General features: G+C 56.6%; 1 protein-coding gene across 10 annotated transcripts in view; it reads right to left on the reverse strand.

Moving 5' to 3' along the window:
- Positions 1–61: 61 nt before the first annotated feature.
- The window catches only part of TPCN1 (two pore segment channel 1), a 59114-nt gene continuing 42756 nt past the window's right edge, over positions 62–16419 (reverse strand). For 8 of the 10 annotated variants that reach the window (XM_082699435.1, XM_082699438.1, XM_082699440.1 and 5 more), the window contains 18 exons: positions 16250–16366; positions 15892–16016; positions 15051–15099; positions 14459–14522; positions 13557–13601; positions 11431–11487; positions 11290–11343; positions 11067–11139; positions 9901–10008; positions 8916–8987; positions 8295–8384; positions 6916–7031; positions 6209–6255; positions 5551–5619; positions 5288–5372; positions 4319–4458; positions 4127–4207; positions 62–2578 (listed from right to left, as the gene is read on the reverse strand). In XM_082699435.1, the coding sequence (XP_082555561.1) occupies positions 2456–2578; positions 4127–4207; positions 4319–4458; positions 5288–5372; positions 5551–5619; positions 6209–6255; positions 6916–7031; positions 8295–8384; positions 8916–8987; positions 9901–10008; positions 11067–11139; positions 11290–11343; positions 11431–11487; positions 13557–13601; positions 14459–14522; positions 15051–15099; positions 15892–16016; positions 16250–16366 (1515 nt within the window). In that variant the 3' untranslated portion in view covers positions 62–2455. Of the gene's footprint in view, positions 2579–4126; positions 4208–4318; positions 4459–5287; positions 5373–5550; positions 5620–6208; positions 6256–6915; positions 7032–8294; positions 8385–8625; positions 8658–8915; positions 8988–9900; positions 10009–11066; positions 11140–11289; positions 11344–11430; positions 11488–13556; positions 13602–14458; positions 14523–15050; positions 15100–15891; positions 16017–16249; positions 16367–16419 lie in introns of all 10 variants that reach the window. The other 2 variants (XR_014302891.1, XR_014302892.1) reach the window with 1 other exon arrangement.

The following is a 16419-nucleotide window of genomic DNA, read 5'->3' on the forward strand; positions in this document are numbered from 1 at the left end:
TCCCCATGGTACTGAAACCCATAGAACGTCACTCCGGGGAAGTCACGAGGCAGCAGCCACGTTTACAAAGCAGAGGCTTTTTTATTAATATGCCAGAAATCTGGAGACACAGTGGGTTTTCTAGGTAACAAATCACCAATGTACAAAACCTTACAGTGTTGCTCCCGCTATCCATACAAAATGATTGTCACGTGGTGTGGAGTAAGGCTGGGTGTGGGGAGGGAGGCGAGGAGGAGGGACCAGGTGGTGTCCCTCCAAAGCGGGGCAGGGGCATATTGCCATCATGGCCAAGGGCAGGTTGGTTTGACCTTGGTTTCATTCGGCTAGGACGTGGATGGTGAGAGCATCTGAACTGGATGACGTCCCAGGTCCCTCAGATCTCACAGGCCTAGGTGACCCCAAGGGGCCAGCTGTCCTTAGCCTCAATGACAAGCGCCCACTACTGGCCAGAGTCTGGCCTGCAGCGCAACGGCTGCCGCATTCATCCCATCTAGCTAAAATCAGGGTCTTTCTCAGAGGACTGGGGCTGGTACCACCCTCACACGAGGGGCCTGAACTACCCTGGCACCCCTCCCTGGTTCACCAGGGGAAGGGGCTAGAATGAAGCTCAAACACTCAGGGCAAAGGACCTATCCTCCTTTGAAAGCTGTCCCTTGACTCCTGATTCCAAAATACCCATTTCAACACACAAAGGCTAAAAGGCACACAATTGTGCAAATTATAAATAAAGTTCCTTCTCTGGAGAGGGCAAGGGGTTCTGGCCTGGGGCTCGGTGCAGAGCTGCGTGTGCTGGCTGGTGGCCCTCCAGAGCCAGAGAGGACAATGCCAGTCTCCTGACGCCCCATGGGGATCTCCCTGGTTCATTGTTTCCCCAAAGGGGCTGTGCTTTAAAAACAGAAACAAACGCCTGTCACTCCTGCCTTGTTGAGGGGCACAGCTCTGCAGTGCTGGCTCTGGGAATCAGCCCCTCCGGGGCCTCCAGGATGGCACCCCTGGGATCAAGCCATGCCCTGCTAGGAAGAGGGCGTGGCAGGGAGAAACTTCTGCCCACCCACCTTTCTAAGTCCTGGGAGGCGGTGGAGGCATCTGGAAAGCTGGTTAGACCGGGATGCCCCTGCCCCCTGCCGACCCCTTTCATCCCAGAGCCTCCGCCTCTTGCCCTGTGCTAGGTCTGCAGCCCAGCGGAGCTGAACCAGAACTCCCTCTGCTCTGACCCTGTTTCTGCTGCCGCCAACAGCGCTCACCGGACTGCCCACCCCAACGTCCGCTCTGGATTCAAGCACCGGTCCTACCCAACCAAGCTGACCTCAAGAGATCCAGCCCCCCCAAGATAGTGGGGTCCTCGGTTAACCAGGGGCTCACCTGAAGCTAGCTGTGCCAGTGAAAAACCCTGGGCGAGTCCACGGAGGGGACTGCTTAAGGTGGGGGCAGAGGGGAGCTGTCCCAGTGGACCAGCAGGGGTTCAGGCACAGGCCTGCCGTGGACCACCCCACTGGGTGAGTGTCAGCTCTGTGCACCCCTTTCCAGCAGCAGAACCTAATGCACAGTGTGAAGGATCTGCCATTGTCTTCAGCAGAATCCTGTGTTAACTGAGATGTCTCTCTGCTGGAACAAGGTAATCCCAAGGAAAAGGGATCGAGTGGAGAAAGCCCGTCTCAGGAATGCGCCCGGCAGCCATCAGCCTGGCCTTTTGCTTGCTCTCCTCCTGAGATTCTAAAGGAGGCTATTTTAGAAGGATCTGCAGCCACAAGAGTTAAACCAAAGAAAGTATGGGAGGGAAGACTTAAAGAGCTGGGATGTGAAATTCGCACAATCTTGTGCAATCACACACACTCTCGTGCTGCCCAGCACTGGCCAAGATCTGACCATGTGGATATGATCACACCCCTTGATTATGCTATCTGTTAGGTCCTAGGCACTGGTCCCCCGAAGGAATGTTCTATTATATTATCATATATAGAGAAATACTAACCCACATCCTAAGTGGTTGTGTCCCTAACGCAGGCCACAGACACCCCGTGACGCAGGCCGCAGGGAAAGTTAGTGGGGAAGCCATCAGCTGGGACGCGAGTGTGAGAGCAGCGTGGGGAAGACGGTTTGCATCTGGCCTAGGGAGGGCTGACCCACGTTGAAGGCGAGCCCTGCAGAGATCGGCAGGATCTATCCAAGTGGTCTTCTGAAGAGGCCTTCTGGAACCTTCCACATTAGGAAGAGCTCATAGGCGGCCTAACCCCCTAAACCAAAGTGATCTCTGGGGTTACGAAAAACAGGGCAGGGTGGTTACACACCAAGCCCCATCTTGTCTTTTTCTCTTCCTATATATAAATATGTGCATATATATGAATGCGTGTGCATGTACACACACACACACACACACACGCATTTTTTCCATACATTGTAGTAAAATAATACTATTGCGTTATTGCATAGACGAGATGGCTGTTGCGTACTGGAGTTAGGTGACGGTCTGGGAGCGCTGGCGGCTGCCCGGGAGCTGCTGGGTGGCAGGGCCCCGGCCGCTGCCGCCGATCGGTCCCTCCTGCTGCTCCTGCTTGCGGGCGTGCTCCTCGTACCACTCCTAGAGCAGAGCGCGGACGGGGCACTGAGCGGCCGGCACCCCTCCCCGCCAGTCCCGTGCTTGCCCGGCGAGCACCGCCCCCCAACTGCCCGGGGAACACAGCGGCCAGTGGGAGCCAGCCTCACTCAGGACAGCCCTGGACCTGCTGGGAATTCTGCATATGCCCCTGATAGGAAAACTACTGTGAAATCTTTCCCTTATTGATTAGAGGTTTGCAAGCCTCCTTATAAATGTTCTCCTTGGCCCATAGCATCTCTTTAAGCAAAGCCTAGGTACTCATCATCACCCTCTGTTTGGTTGTGAACATAATCTTTTGTCCTTCACAAAGGGATTCCCGGGTGTTATCCCTTTTGAGTTCAGCAGGAACCGTGTCCTCACGATACACCTGAGAAAACCGAGGCTTAGTAGTTTTATGAAGCTGGAAGACATTGAGGGCCTCTCCGAACTCCCACGTTGCTTTTGGTACCCCCCTGGTAAGGCCGTGACACCATTTTGCAAAAAAAAAAAAAAAAAAGTAACCCGCCTAAGACCCATATTGTTATGTCGTCTGACATTTTCAGAGACGGGTGTTCAGGTGATTAAGGAATCAGAAAAGCTGCCTTACATGTTCAAAAAATCTGAGCCACAGAACTTGAAAGCTTAAACAAGACTCAGATGGCCTTCTTTCTGCGCCCCTCACTGTACAGAGGGAAACACTGAGGCCAGGTGGGGACACGGGCAGAGGACAAAGGACAGCAGCTGAGTGCGTGTTCTCAGGACGGTGTGAGACAGGTCGGGGAGCTGCAGCCTCCCTGCCTTCTGGGCGTGGGCAGTGGTCATCACTGTCCCCGTGGAAACAGAGGGATTTCTAGCTGTGAGGATGCCAGAAACTGCAGAGTCACGATGAGTGTGTGGGAGACCCTCCCCTGAGCCCTGGGACCCGGAGGCTGAAGAGAAGAGCCAAAGCAGAGCTCTTGTGCTGGTGGCCTGCGCTCTGTGGGGTTCTGCGGGGACGTGGGGCGTCGGCCCCTGTGGTGCTTCACAAGCTCGCTTACTTTGCTGCTGATGTGGAAAGATGGGGAAATTTTACTTAAAAAAAATTTGACTTCTCCCTTCTCTTAAATTAGAACAACAACAAAAACCTCAAACAGAGAACCTGATGGCCCTGAGCAGAGGCCGCCCCCTCCGACGAGCCCTGCCTTTGCCAGCTCTCCAGGCCCCTGCAGCCCCTTTTGGCCACGATGTCCCCTGCTGTGCATGCCATGCTTGTGACGCTGGCTCAGAGCAAGATTGGGGTAGGTTCTGGGGAAAGCTCGAACAGCAGGGCCATATGGGAGAGCTCTCGTGGTGGGGAAGGGCCGAGGGCTCACGGCCGAGCCAGAGCTCCACCCAGCCCTGCGTCCCAGACCCACTGGCCGCGGTCCCAACAGATGGCCCCGATCCCCACCGGAGCCTCCCCGCCTGCACACTCAGGATAGGGACAGGGGGCGTCCCCGCTCAGCAGCGGGGAGGCCCACCCCCAAGCAGGAGCAGGGAGGGTCTAGGCAGCAGGAGCAGGGGCGTTCCTACCTGAATCTCCTCTTGGTACATCTTTAGGCTCAGGTCACTTTTGGTCCTTGATCTCCGTCCCAGAAACACCACAGTGTTTTGCTAAAAAATAAATAAATAAAAGGCAGAGGCTTGGGGTGGGCCCAAGCGGGGCAGGCCCTCCACTAAGCCGAAACCTGCCCCTCCATCGGAGGCGGCCCCACGGCTCCTCACCTCGTGCCTCTCCATCTGGGAGAGGACCTTGAGCAGCCGGGCCATGTCGGATGCGGCTCCCCGCCCCTCCCGGTAGAGCTCCAGGACAGCAGTCAGCTCATCTTTGGAGATTTCCTTCTCAAGGGTGATGCCGCTGTCAACTGTGGGAAGGGAGGCCGGGGCTGGGAAGGAGCCTGGGGCTCAGAGCCCCCTGATCTGGCTTGGCCTGGTTCGGCCCTCCTCCCTGCAGCCCCGGCAGGCGTCCTAAGGTTCCTTTTCTGAGAAAACCCGCATCAGCATGGCGCCCCCACGGCAAACCCTCACTGTCGGGCACGCACATCCCTTCCCTCCCTCTGCTGCAGGTGCGGGGGACGCTGGCGGGGCCAGCAGCTTCTAGGGGACAGAGGGTTTCGGCAGGGAGTCTCTGAGTCAAAATGGTCAGATGGCCTGATAAGACAGATTTGGAAACAATGAACAGGTCTGTAGCGGCTCTGACGGAGAATCTGGAAGGATCGGTACGCACAAAGCTCTGCATCCCGGAAGACGCGAGGCCATTACTGGAGCTGCGGTCACCCAGCTGCAGGAGGAGGAGCCGCTGCTGTGGCATTCACACCCTTTCAATCTAGAACCCCACCGTGACCGTGTGATTTAGAGATGCGGAGGTCGCAGCGGAAAGGACAGCCAGAAGGCTGTTGTGTTCACAATAGGCCTGTCTCTGCTCTGCGAGTCTTCTAATCTCGGACATGGACTGTTTTTATTTTGAACATGGTATCAAAAGCCTTCTCCCATCAACAAGTGTTTGAAAATCAAAAGACAAGAATTTGAAAATCAATGCACGTGAGAGATGTCACAGATAAACCAGACAGACACGCTGAACTGCCAGAAGCCTGGACAGCTGGACAGCCAGACAGCAGGACTGGACAGCCAGACGGCCGGGCAGCCAGGCAGACGAGCGGTGGGAAGGCTCCGGCCACGGCTGCTCGCACAGACCTTCCGAGTCCCGGTTCTTGCGGCTGTAGTTCATTCGGAAGACGAAGGCCTCGAGGATGAAGGCGACGATGATGGTCATCACCACCTGGCCGGGCGCGGAGAGCGGGAAGCGATGCGTGAGCGGCTGCAGGACCCGCCCCCGGCCGAGCTCAGTCAGATGCTGACCCCAGTCCCGGCCCCTCGTCCCTCGGTGGCCGCCCACCAGGCAGGGGCAGCTGGAAGCTCTGAGTGTTGACGGGCAGAGAGCGTGGCCAGGGACCTACCATGGTCACGATGTAAAAAGTCATGAAGTACAGGCGGCTCCAGTGTGAGGTCTGAGAGGTGACGCCTTCCTGGGGACACGGGGAGGTGGCCTGTGAGTGAGCGCCTGGGCGGGGCCTGGTCACTGTGCACTTGGGCCACTCCATGGTCCCCCACATGCTCTTTACAGACCCTGCCCGATCTGCCTGGGGTTGTGGGAGACACAGGACGGGGTGGGGGGGCCTCACTCCCGGGGTCTAAAAACTCTTCCATGCTGCAAGAGCCTTGGACGCTCCCCAGGGTGGCGGGGCTCCGCACTGACACGGGCAGTCTTTGTCCCAAGCAGGGGCGGAAGACTTGGAAGAATTTAAGGATAGAAAACAAAACCTAACAACCCTTGCCACACAGCTCCTTGACAGCGGTGGGAGGACAGAGACCCTAACTGGCATCTCCAGGCCACTAGGGGACACGCATGGGGCAGGGATGGAGATGCAGGGGGGTGGCTCCTGGGGCCCAGCCTGCACCATGGGCTCTGGGCAGAACCCCAACCCGGTGTGACCCAGGCCCCCAACCCCGACAGAGCACAGAAGAGTGACACATCCCCTCGGGGGCCAGGCAAGACCAGAGCTGGCCTCAGAGGACGGTGGGAGGATGCCCCCAGGAGCCGACCGAGGGCCTTACCATAATGATGTACCAGTTGTTGACAACCGTGAGCTCAAACAAGGTCACTGCCAAAGGGAAGGGAGAACGAGACTCACTTTTTCCAAGTCTGTTTCAAGTGGCCTCTCTCCACGTGTCCGGGGTACCACGCACCTAAATGATGGCATCCTCATCTGCCAGCGTGAGCTGTGCGTTCCAAGGCCCTCCCTGAGCGCACACCCCACAAGTGCTGCCAGCTTGGCCTATCTCCCAAAGAGCGTGCCCGCTGCCTCAGCAGCCTGGGACGAACCAGGGCTGGGGTCGGGCGGCGGGGTAAGAGTACTCGGACCTGACTTGCTGTGGTTCTGGGATGCTATGCGGGGCTTCCATTCCTCTTGAGCCATGTCCTACCCCTGCCCTTGCCCTGGCCCCAGCCTCTCTACAGAGCACAGGAGCAGCCCCATGTGGACCTGAGCTGGGGTCAGTGCAGGGCACTGTGGCAGGTTGGTGTGGCTGTCCCACCCTGCAACTGTGGGGCTGTCCCCTTCCGAGCAAAGCATGAGCTCTCGCTCCCAGGAACGAAAGCTGGTGGCCCGACCTCCCTGTGGCGGGGCCAACCACAGGCCCTGCTGAGGCTCCAGAGGACCCGGGAAGCTTCGGACAGCTCTGCTAGGACCCATCTGGGGCCCGCGGTGACTGACAAAGGCAGTGGGTCTGGGGACTGTGCTGCCTGTGGCCTCTGCACTCACCGAAGCTGTTCAGGATGTTGTCAAAGTTATTGAGATAGTAGTAGCCTTCATCCACGACAGTCTTATTGCCCACGGTGTGATTGAGCCAGCGGTAGGCATCGGCCACAGTGCTCGTACTGGCCAGGGAGACAGAGGGGCAGAAGGGAAGGTCGCAAGAATATGGGTCACCTCGACAGAGGACAAAAGGCTTAAGCGAACCAAGCTCTGACCCGGGAGCGGCCATCCTGGCCCAGCCCCCAGCTCTCCGGCCCACGTTCCCGGCTCAAGGGCGGCCCTTGGCTCCTCTCACCAGCTGGGCGTAGCTGGGGACTCCTGGGCTTGCCCCCTGCTTATCTGCATCCACTGGGCATTGCTCTGCCACCAGGGAAGCCATCTCCCTCCCAGCCACTGGAGGGAGAGAAGGGCAGTGTCTCCCCTGGTTCTGCCCACCTGTGATCTGCTCTGGGGCTTGGGTGCCGGACAGTGGCCCTGCTGACCCTGAGAAAGGCCCTTGCCAGGCTCGCCCCAGCACCAGGTCGGGATGCTCCGAAAGGCTGCCCCTGTTCTAAGAGCTTATTTGCAGCTCTCCTTCTCGCCCTTTCTGTCGGCTCAGTTAACATTCATGCCGATGTTTCCGTGTGTCTGATCCTTGGGCCGCCAGGGGACTTGTTCAGAATGCAGAGTCCCAGACCTTGGGCAGCTGCCCTGGTGGCTCTGGCCCACTGTGGAGTTTGTGACCCGCTGTTCTCGGCCTGGGTCTGAGCCTAGCCTGACACTCAAAACGGCTGCCAGTGTCTTTGGAAGGAGTCTGTGCTTGAGGCCTCATGGGCTAAAGTTTGGAGAACACTCACTGGAGAATTAATGTCCAAGCACACTGCTTTCATTGTGGTGGCGTGGAAGAGGGAGAGGTCATGGGAGCTGGTGCTCTCCACACTCTACCCCGGCCCCCAAAGGCCTTCCCGTGGGTGTCCATCAATGCTGCCAGGAGGCCTGAGCCGAGGTGTCTGCCGAGTCCCCATCGCCCCCAGAGAAGTGGGAGGAAACCAAAGAAGTCGGGCCTCAGGCCGCTCCCAGTTGAAGGGCGGCCTTCAGACCTCAGCCCAAGGGCAAGGGCAAGGGGATGGGAAACCTGTTCAGATGTCCTCACTTCAGAGACAGCCCTCTGAGTCCAGGTCCCTCACGTGGCTACTGTATTCAACTAAGGCCCCGGAAAGCAAAGCAAAGTGATTCCAGGGGCTTCGAAGTGTGCTGTGGCTCAGAGACTGTGTCCCTACGGCCCCCAAGGCTGCGGGGGACCCACTTAGAGGGGCTGGGGGCAGCATGCCGGTCCTGGCCTGGGGCCTCGGGAAACACGGGCTGCCTGGGGGCGGGCAGGGTGGGGCGGGGCGCCGCGTACTCACTTGCAGCAGTTGGGGTAGAGGATTCCGCAGAAGAATTCCATGCCCACGATGGCGAAGGAGTAGTAGAAAATGAGCAGGGTGAGGCCCAGGCTGAGGAGGAGGGTCAGAAGGGACAGGGTCACTGGGGGCCAGGCAGGAGAGACCGGCGCCTCCGGCAGCCCCGCGTCCTCAGACCCACTGCGCTGACTGACGGACAGGCATGCCCCTAGCCAGGTTTACCGACTGGAAAGTGCCTGCAGGCAAGGGGCCTCGTGATTCAGGTCTGGGGTCAAAAACGGCTCGAGCCAGGACTCTATTAACAGATGCCCCTTACCGGAGATTCACCCCTTACCTGTGAAGGTAGACTCACAGGTGACCCCTTACCTGTGAATGTAGACACAGGTGGTAAGTGAGTGGACAGCTCCCTGCCCTCCCTACTCAGTATTTCAGACAGGTCAGTGGAGGAAAGTGGTACCAGGGAGACCTGTGGTGGTCAACAGCTCAGTCTCCTTGGAGACCCTTCAGACCCTCGATGTCAGTCCTCTGCGGGCCGCCTCCTCTCCCCCGACTACCACCCAGCTGCCCCCCTGGGGGCGCAAGCCTCGCGGCGCCTGGCCCCGGGGGCCGAGAGGCGGGCGGTACCTGGCCATGCGGGGCAGCAGCTCAAACATGGTGTCTAGCACGTTGCGGTAGCGCTTCTTCAACTTGAACAGCCTGAAGGAAGAGACCGGGTGGCGTTCAGAGTGGCCGCAGCCCCCCCCACCCCCAGCACGGACGGGAGGGGATGGCCCGAGCCTCTCGCCCACCCGAGCCCTGCTGCCCACCCTGCTGCTGGCCCAGGGGCATCCCCAGCCTCTTCTTTGGTGGAAGAGGCAGCCGTGGCTGTTTGCCACTGGTCAGCAACAGAACCAGGAGGCTCCAAGAGAGACAAGGCCTCACCCGACACAGGGAGGCAAGAAGGGAACAGAAGCCACGCCTGCAGAGGAACTGGGGGCACAGAGGCTCGGCGGCCAAGAAAGAGCCATGGTGTGTGGGGAGGAAGCGGACACCCCCCCACCCCTGGCCACCACCACAGGGGCACAGCTGTGGGTTCTTCTAGAAACACTGCCCCCGATCGTGCCCACGTCCACCTCTCCTCCCAGGAAGGACACGTATGGGATCGTGGCTGGATACCACAATCCACTGGAGACACCAAGAGCTCACGACCCCCAGGTGGGAACGGGGTGCCTTTCTAGCGGAGCAGTGCCTTACTAGTGCCCCACAGCCGTCTCTGCAGAAAAGCGGAGACCCAGGGAGGGCTTTTCTTGACAAGGTGCTGTGCCAAAAATCCCCCTGCACCCTCAGAGGCTGTGGCCTTCTGGTTTAGGAACCTGAGCTCATGTGTCTCTGTGGCTGCAGGCCAAGGTCACCCGCACCATGGGCCATGCTTCCCCTCCACGGTCAGAGGCAAGCGTCACCCGCGAAGTGGGGAGATGGGCAAGCCGCAGGCCCCACAAGTGGAGACAGGAGTCGGGTGCCTCCACAGCGGGTGCGTCTCTGACACGAGGCTCGTGAATCTTCTGGCACCGTCCTGCCACTTCCCAGACCAGCCCCAAGGCTTTCCCCACCCTGCCCCTGCCCCTGTCACCTCAGCAGCTGGAGGGGACGCAGGACTACTATGAAATAAAAGGGCTCCATGTCGAAGGCCAGAGCCAGCAGTCCCAGGAAGGCGAACACTGTGACCGAGAAGTCGAACCTGGGAGGGACAGGGAGAAGCAAAGTCCATTCAGCCTGCCGGGCCCACCTCCCTCCCGCGCTCCCTGCTCCCCAGTCCCGTTCTCAGTGCTCCCTTCCAGGGAACCCACATGCTGACCCCAGTAAGAGCGAGAGCCTGCAGCTGCACAGCTCTGGAAGCAGCTTCCTTCTGCCCTGGGGTTTGTGAGGCCAACTTGGCTGGACCCCAGGCACAGCATACACAGCAGGGATCAGAAATGCCCAGGAAACACCACCCCCTCCAATGCCCCAAGGTCCTACACTGGTCTAACGGCAGATGTTGGGTTATATGGGTGACCTCTGACCCTGATGAGGTCACTGAAGGAAGGGGCAGGATGGGCAGGCTGGGCAGGCTGGGTTCCCTGCAAGGCCAGCCAGCCAGCCCTCCTCGAGAGAGGGGGCCTTGGAGGTGTCTGTGGAACAGGGCCGAGAGCTGCTCAGGTCTCTTCACCACCCTCAGCTAGCAGCTGACTGAAGTGGGTGGAGGAGCTTCCTTTTCTGATGGAATCATTACGGAGAAGCAAAGAGCTTAGTTGTCGACGATGGGCACAGGGACTAAATGACTAGTTAGAGCCAGCCAGCCTAAGGCCCCGTAAGAGGCCATGTCTAGGGGTGCCTGGGTGGCTCAGCTGGTTGAGCGACTGCCTTCGGCTCAGGTCATGATCCCAGATTTCCAGGATTGAGTCCAGCATCGGGCTCCCAGCTCCTTGGGGAGTCTGTTTCTCCCTCTGACCTTCTCCTCTCTCATGCTCTCTCTCACTGTCTCTCTCTCAAGTAAATAAATAAAATCTTTTAAAAAAAAAAAAAAGAGGCCGTGTCTAGGAGGAATACGCAAGGAGGGCCCGAGAGAGTAGGAAAAAGGCCTGATGCTGGCAAGCCCCAGAGCCACACGCAGAACTCTTCCCGGAGACAAAGGCCTTATCCTGTCCTTGGCCCCTCCTCCGGCCACTGCAGACCACCGCGCATGCTGTGGGTGTGTAGGGAGCGGACCCACGGCCCTCTCGGTCTCAGCCATGGTTAAGAAACATGCAGTCCACTCACAGATTCCACCCGGAGGACAGGTATTGCACAGGGCCAAGGCCAGCAACCTTCAGGAACAGCTCCACACCGTAGACTGGGAACAGGAGGAGGCAGTTAGTAGGGGCCTGACCCCAGCCCCTCCCAAAAACCCGGCCTGAGCGGACATCGAGGCCCTTCTGAGGTTTTCCCTCCCAGGCCAGGGTTTCAGACAAGCAATTCAGCAAAGCCACATTCAGAAACCTACTAGTCAGAAAGACGACGTAACTCCAGGGCACCTGTTTGGAGAAGAAGTTCCCGCCTGTGAGACAAGAGGTGGGAGGTCAGGTGGGGCGAGGGGGCGGCAGGTGTGCCCACAGGACAGGCTGGTCCCCCGGCCAGGGCTCACCTTTCAACATGAAGGTCTCCACAAGGATCCAGACCCCGTTGACAGCCACCACCAGGTCTGCAAACAGACAGGCCCATAAGAGAGAAAACACGAATGGGTGTACGAACCTACAGCTCAGCACTGTAGCCCCCTGGCGACTTTCCCAGCAGCCCCCAGGAGATGCTCCACACACCCATGGGTTAGATCAGTGCTTTCACAGGAGCTACATCAACCAGTGGTTTCACTCAGAAAAGCAGCCACAGGTTTCCAGAAGCATGCTCTATGTCGCCGTAGGGATACCAGCGGTCTCAGTAAATCCTACAGGCCATTCCACATCAGTGTAAAAGACATTTGCACATTAAAATGGTTACCCTTCCCTAGAGACAGGTGATTTTAAGACGACTACATGAGCTAGTTAGCAGAACGACATATTCATTTGGCCTTTTACACACCAGCCTCACTTCTTAGCGATCCACCCCCATGAGACAGCAGCAAAACACAAATCAACGTGTCCTGCAAGCTATTTGCTGGAGAACTGTTCGTGAGAGCAAAAATCTAGAAGTGCCCTAAATGATCAACAGCGGACTGGTTGGATCAACTATGACACATTCATGAAACAGTGATGTATCAACTCTAGAAAGAAATGAGGGACATCTCCCTATATCGATGGGGAGTGATCTCTGGGATATGTGGTTAAGGGAAAAAAAGCAAAGTGGGAAAAAGTGTATATGAAGTATGCCATCGTTGAGTTAAGACGTGGGGATAGGAATACATATACATCTACTTATAGTTTTTAAATAATGGAAGAAGAAACCAAAATAAAAGTTACCCATTGGAGGAGGTTTGACTGGATGTACATGAGATATCCTTAAATATATTTGTTTTGTAGATCTGACTTGGAACCACATAGGTAATTTACAAAAGCATAAAACAAAGATGTCAAAAAAGCAATCCCTGAAAATCAAAAATAAAAGGAAATAAAGAAACCTAAATGTGTGTCCAGGTGGCGACACCGCCGCATGGAGAAAGGACTACTACAGATGACTTTAACATGTGTCATGTGAACATATTTCCCTGGGGGGGTGGTGTTCTAGTCTCTGTGTTGCTGGGACTGTGTTGGGATCGCCATCTGGAGACGGTTATGAGTCTACTGTGGGGTACAGCAAATGAGTAACTGTGTGAGTGGTACTGGGAACCAGGATTTTAAGACAGAGGGGGCCAGAGGTGGCATCTGGGTATGAAAGGGTGAGGAAGTTCAGTAAAAATGCAATAGTCCTGGATTTGAATTAGAAAAGTCAGGATCAACTCCTGATATGGTTTATCTTTAAAAGCAAAATCCCACCTCTGTCCATGGAAAGGTCTAGAAATAATAACCAACTCCAAGCCATGAGCACCTTCAGCGTTTCAAACTGTGGTGTCTAAACACCATTTCCCACTAAATGGAACCAGAGTTCCTTAGAAAGGCTGAACGCCATCAGGACGCTCCATCAGTACTGTCCAAGAGGACTTCCTAGGACAACAGAAATTGCCTCCTCTGGGCTGCCTGACTGGTAGTCATTAGCTGTCTGCAGTGACTGAGCACTTGAAATGTAGCTACTGTGGCTTTTTTCATTTTAGTTGCTTAAATTTAAATAGCCACACCTGGCAAATTGCTACCACACTGGAAAAAACAGCTCTAGATGTAACCACTGGATGACAGGAATGACAGGAAATACACAACAGAGGAACATGCAAAAACAAGACTGAAGGCCAACAGTCCTGTTTCTTCAACTCAGTGTCACAAGATGGAGAAAAGGGAGGGAAGAGAAACCTATAGATTGACACCGACTCAAGTGACAGAGCAACCAAACACTTCTTGTGGTTCTGAAATCTGCTTCCAAAACCTCCAGGTCCAGAGAGGGGATGATGAGCCCCAGCGAGGTGGGTACAGACAGACAGAAAGACCGGCCGTGGGGTGACAGCCGCTGATGCTGGGTGATGGGTATGTGGGCACTCATTATCCTCCCCCCACTTTTACACAGGCTTGGCATTTTCTGTAATAAAAAGTCAACCACACGGCGGCACGGCTAATCCCTTGCCTCTCCACCTTTTGGATTGTGAAAGACTCGGGCAGGATGGGGCCTGGAGCTGCGGTATTTCACACTTACACATGAAATACTGGAAGGCCTTGGACTTCACAAGGATATTAATTCCTATTTGAAGAGAAGACATGTTAACATCGAAATCTCCATTTGCAAGAACACTTTCCCATACCACACACCTCACACACATGAGCATTCGGGGTGTTTATGCCCAGGGGTGAGGAAGGAGGACGTGCTCTGAGAGCAACCCCACGCCTGTGCTCAGGCAAGAACACAGAGCCAACAGCTGCTCTGGGGAGAGCCCGGGCAGCTCGGAGCCAGAATGGAGCAGAGCGAAGCTTTGCTGGCCACCGCTAACCTTAACTTGTTGCTGGCCTCGACCCGGGACTATGTTCACCCACTTGAATAACTATCTCTCCATGGAATGGAAAACCCTCTAAAGACTACAGGCTAACAGTAGTGCCCAAAGCCCTAGCTGTGGAAGAAATCACAGAATAGGCTACACCATCCTGACTATCGTTCCCAATGGCCTGCACCCAGGCTTCAGGCTTTTTGCACTCGGAATCCCCTGAGAGCTAACCACACCCTGCAACAGAACTTCAGAACTGGCATTCAACTAAGGGGCAACACTTGGATTTGAGAATTTTGAATTTTATGCTGGGCAAGCATGATGTCAGGGACCGTCTATACTCACTATATATCCTGCCACAGGAGGATAGCTGGAATCCGTTATTAGGCCCAAAAGCAGGTTTTGAGAAGAGAATTGATAATGTGGTCCTATTACCTTTTTAAAAACTGCACTTACCTGCCTGCTGGGGTGAGCGCACTGTCTGCCTCTGGTACGCACACATCCAGACACACGTGTACACACACACCCAGGGAGCAGGCTCTTCAAATGCTTGTCTATGGTCTCTGGAAGCCTCCATCTGTCCCCAGCTGCCCAGGTGTCATACTCAGGTCAACCTTACCTTTGAAGATGAGGAATGCTGTTCTGGGAAGCTCATCAAACCAGTGTTCTCGATTTCTCTTGGCCTGGCCAGGAGACAGGGCCATGGAGAGGGGTTGTGAGGATGGTGAGCAGAACCTTGCCCCCGGGGTCAGGCTGCCGCTTTCCTGCCCTGCGCCCTGGCTAACTTGGGGAACAATGAAAACACTCAGGGGTGGAAATAAGGACCGTGACGCCACTGTCCACGGAGCCTGTAAGTGGTGCCACGCACCTGCCTTCTTTTCGTGTAATCCTGAAGGTGACTGTAGGTAGGGATCATTGTTCTGCCATTTTCCAGGTCAGACGAGCCTTGGGAAGGTTCGGTAACTTGCCCAATGTCTGTGACTAACGGGGTCTACCCGAGATTCAGTGCTCCTAACAAGGAACCTGCAGGGCAACTGTCGGGGCATGTGGGGGGCCTGCAGTGCGGGGCGCCAAGCCGAGAGCTGGGAGCTGCTCCAGCCGGGAAGGAGCTGGGCCTCCGGGGCAGTGGGCCTCAACCCCCTCCCCCCAGCAGCCGGCCCTACTCCCTCTCCGGCTCTCTGGTCTTCGGTCCCGCACGCACAAGCACTCACCTTCCACTTCAAGGCAGCGACTTCATAGATGTCATAAAAGTCCTTTAGGCTGTTGTAAGCAACATGAAAAGGTTAAAAAAAAATCAGAACCTGTTCCCACTGAGCTTCAGGTCTCCCTTGTCCACCTGAGGTCCTTTCAATGGGGGAGGGGACACCCCCGAGTTTCAGCACCTGGGGCCCCTGGGACCCTTACCTGGGTCTCCTCCCTCCAGGCGCCACACATACTGAATCTGCTTCGTCTACACTGACCACAGACACCGTTCATCGCCCCTGGATGGCTGTAACTCTTAGACAGGCCTCTGCTAGCAGAGGACTTCATGGAAGACCGGGGGCTGAGTTCAGCCCAAACAGAGCTCGGTTACTCCTGTTTCTAAAGCTGGCCCGCTTCCTTGCCCAGAAAGAAGGGTTCTGATCATCAGAGGTCTGGAACACCAAAACTGCCCATGCAGATCTCAGGGCTGGTTCTGGAGGCTCTGCCAGGGCTGAGAGCCTGTGTGTGAGTGTGTGCGCGTGTGCATGTGCGCCCACCCGGCCCTGGGGCTCTGCTTGCAGAGCGTTACCCCACCTCGCTCAGGGCTGAGAGCAAGTGACGGGGCCGGTCCATTTCATGAGCCTGCGCATTCCTTTTTCTGTCAAGCCAGCTTGAACTGGGTTTGGCCTGGACTTCTGTTACTTGTGAAAAGAAACCTGATGCACAATACCGTCAGCATGTAGAAGAATCTCTGTGGGGAAAACTCGTCTCTACAAGCGTCTTTGCCCCCCACCTGCTGGGGCCTTTGCCCGCTGCGGCTCTGCCTCACAAGCGCCTTTGGCCACCCAGCCCCACCTGGTCCAGTCCTACCTGAGCAGAGGTGTGTTGCTCTGATTCAGGGCCTTGAAAGTCAGGTAACGCTCCCTGGCACTCATCCGGGGCCTGTAGAAGCGCATCAGGCCTTCAAACTGCCTGTAGGAGATGCCGGCGGGCCTCTGCAGGGACAGGGCAGATGGCCGTGTGAACGCAGGAAGATGCAGAGCCCAGACTGCCCTTCCCTGGGGGGGCGCCCAAGGACAACAAGGGATCTCAGGGCACCCAGCTCTTCCCTGTTCTCCCAGGGGCACCACTCCCGGCTGCTGGCCCTGCCATGCTTCGGGGGCTGCTCGGGGCAAGTGAGGGGCAGCAGGGACCACTCCCCTGCCAGGCCCACCCCAGCCATCCCTACCCGCTGGCTGATGAGCAGGCGGTAGGCGTGCTGGATGGCGGTTCGCTTGTGCAGCAGCAGGGACTTGAACTTGCGTTTCTCAATGTCGTTGAAGGTGTCGAACACCACAGCCAGAAGCTATGAGCAAAGAACACAGGACCTGGCTCCCCTGCTGGGTGGGGCCTCAAGGG

The sequence above is a fragment of the Mustela nivalis genome, assembly GCF_964662115.1.
Source record: "Mustela nivalis genome assembly, chromosome: 14".
NCBI lineage: Eukaryota > Metazoa > Chordata > Mammalia > Carnivora > Mustelidae > Mustela > Mustela nivalis.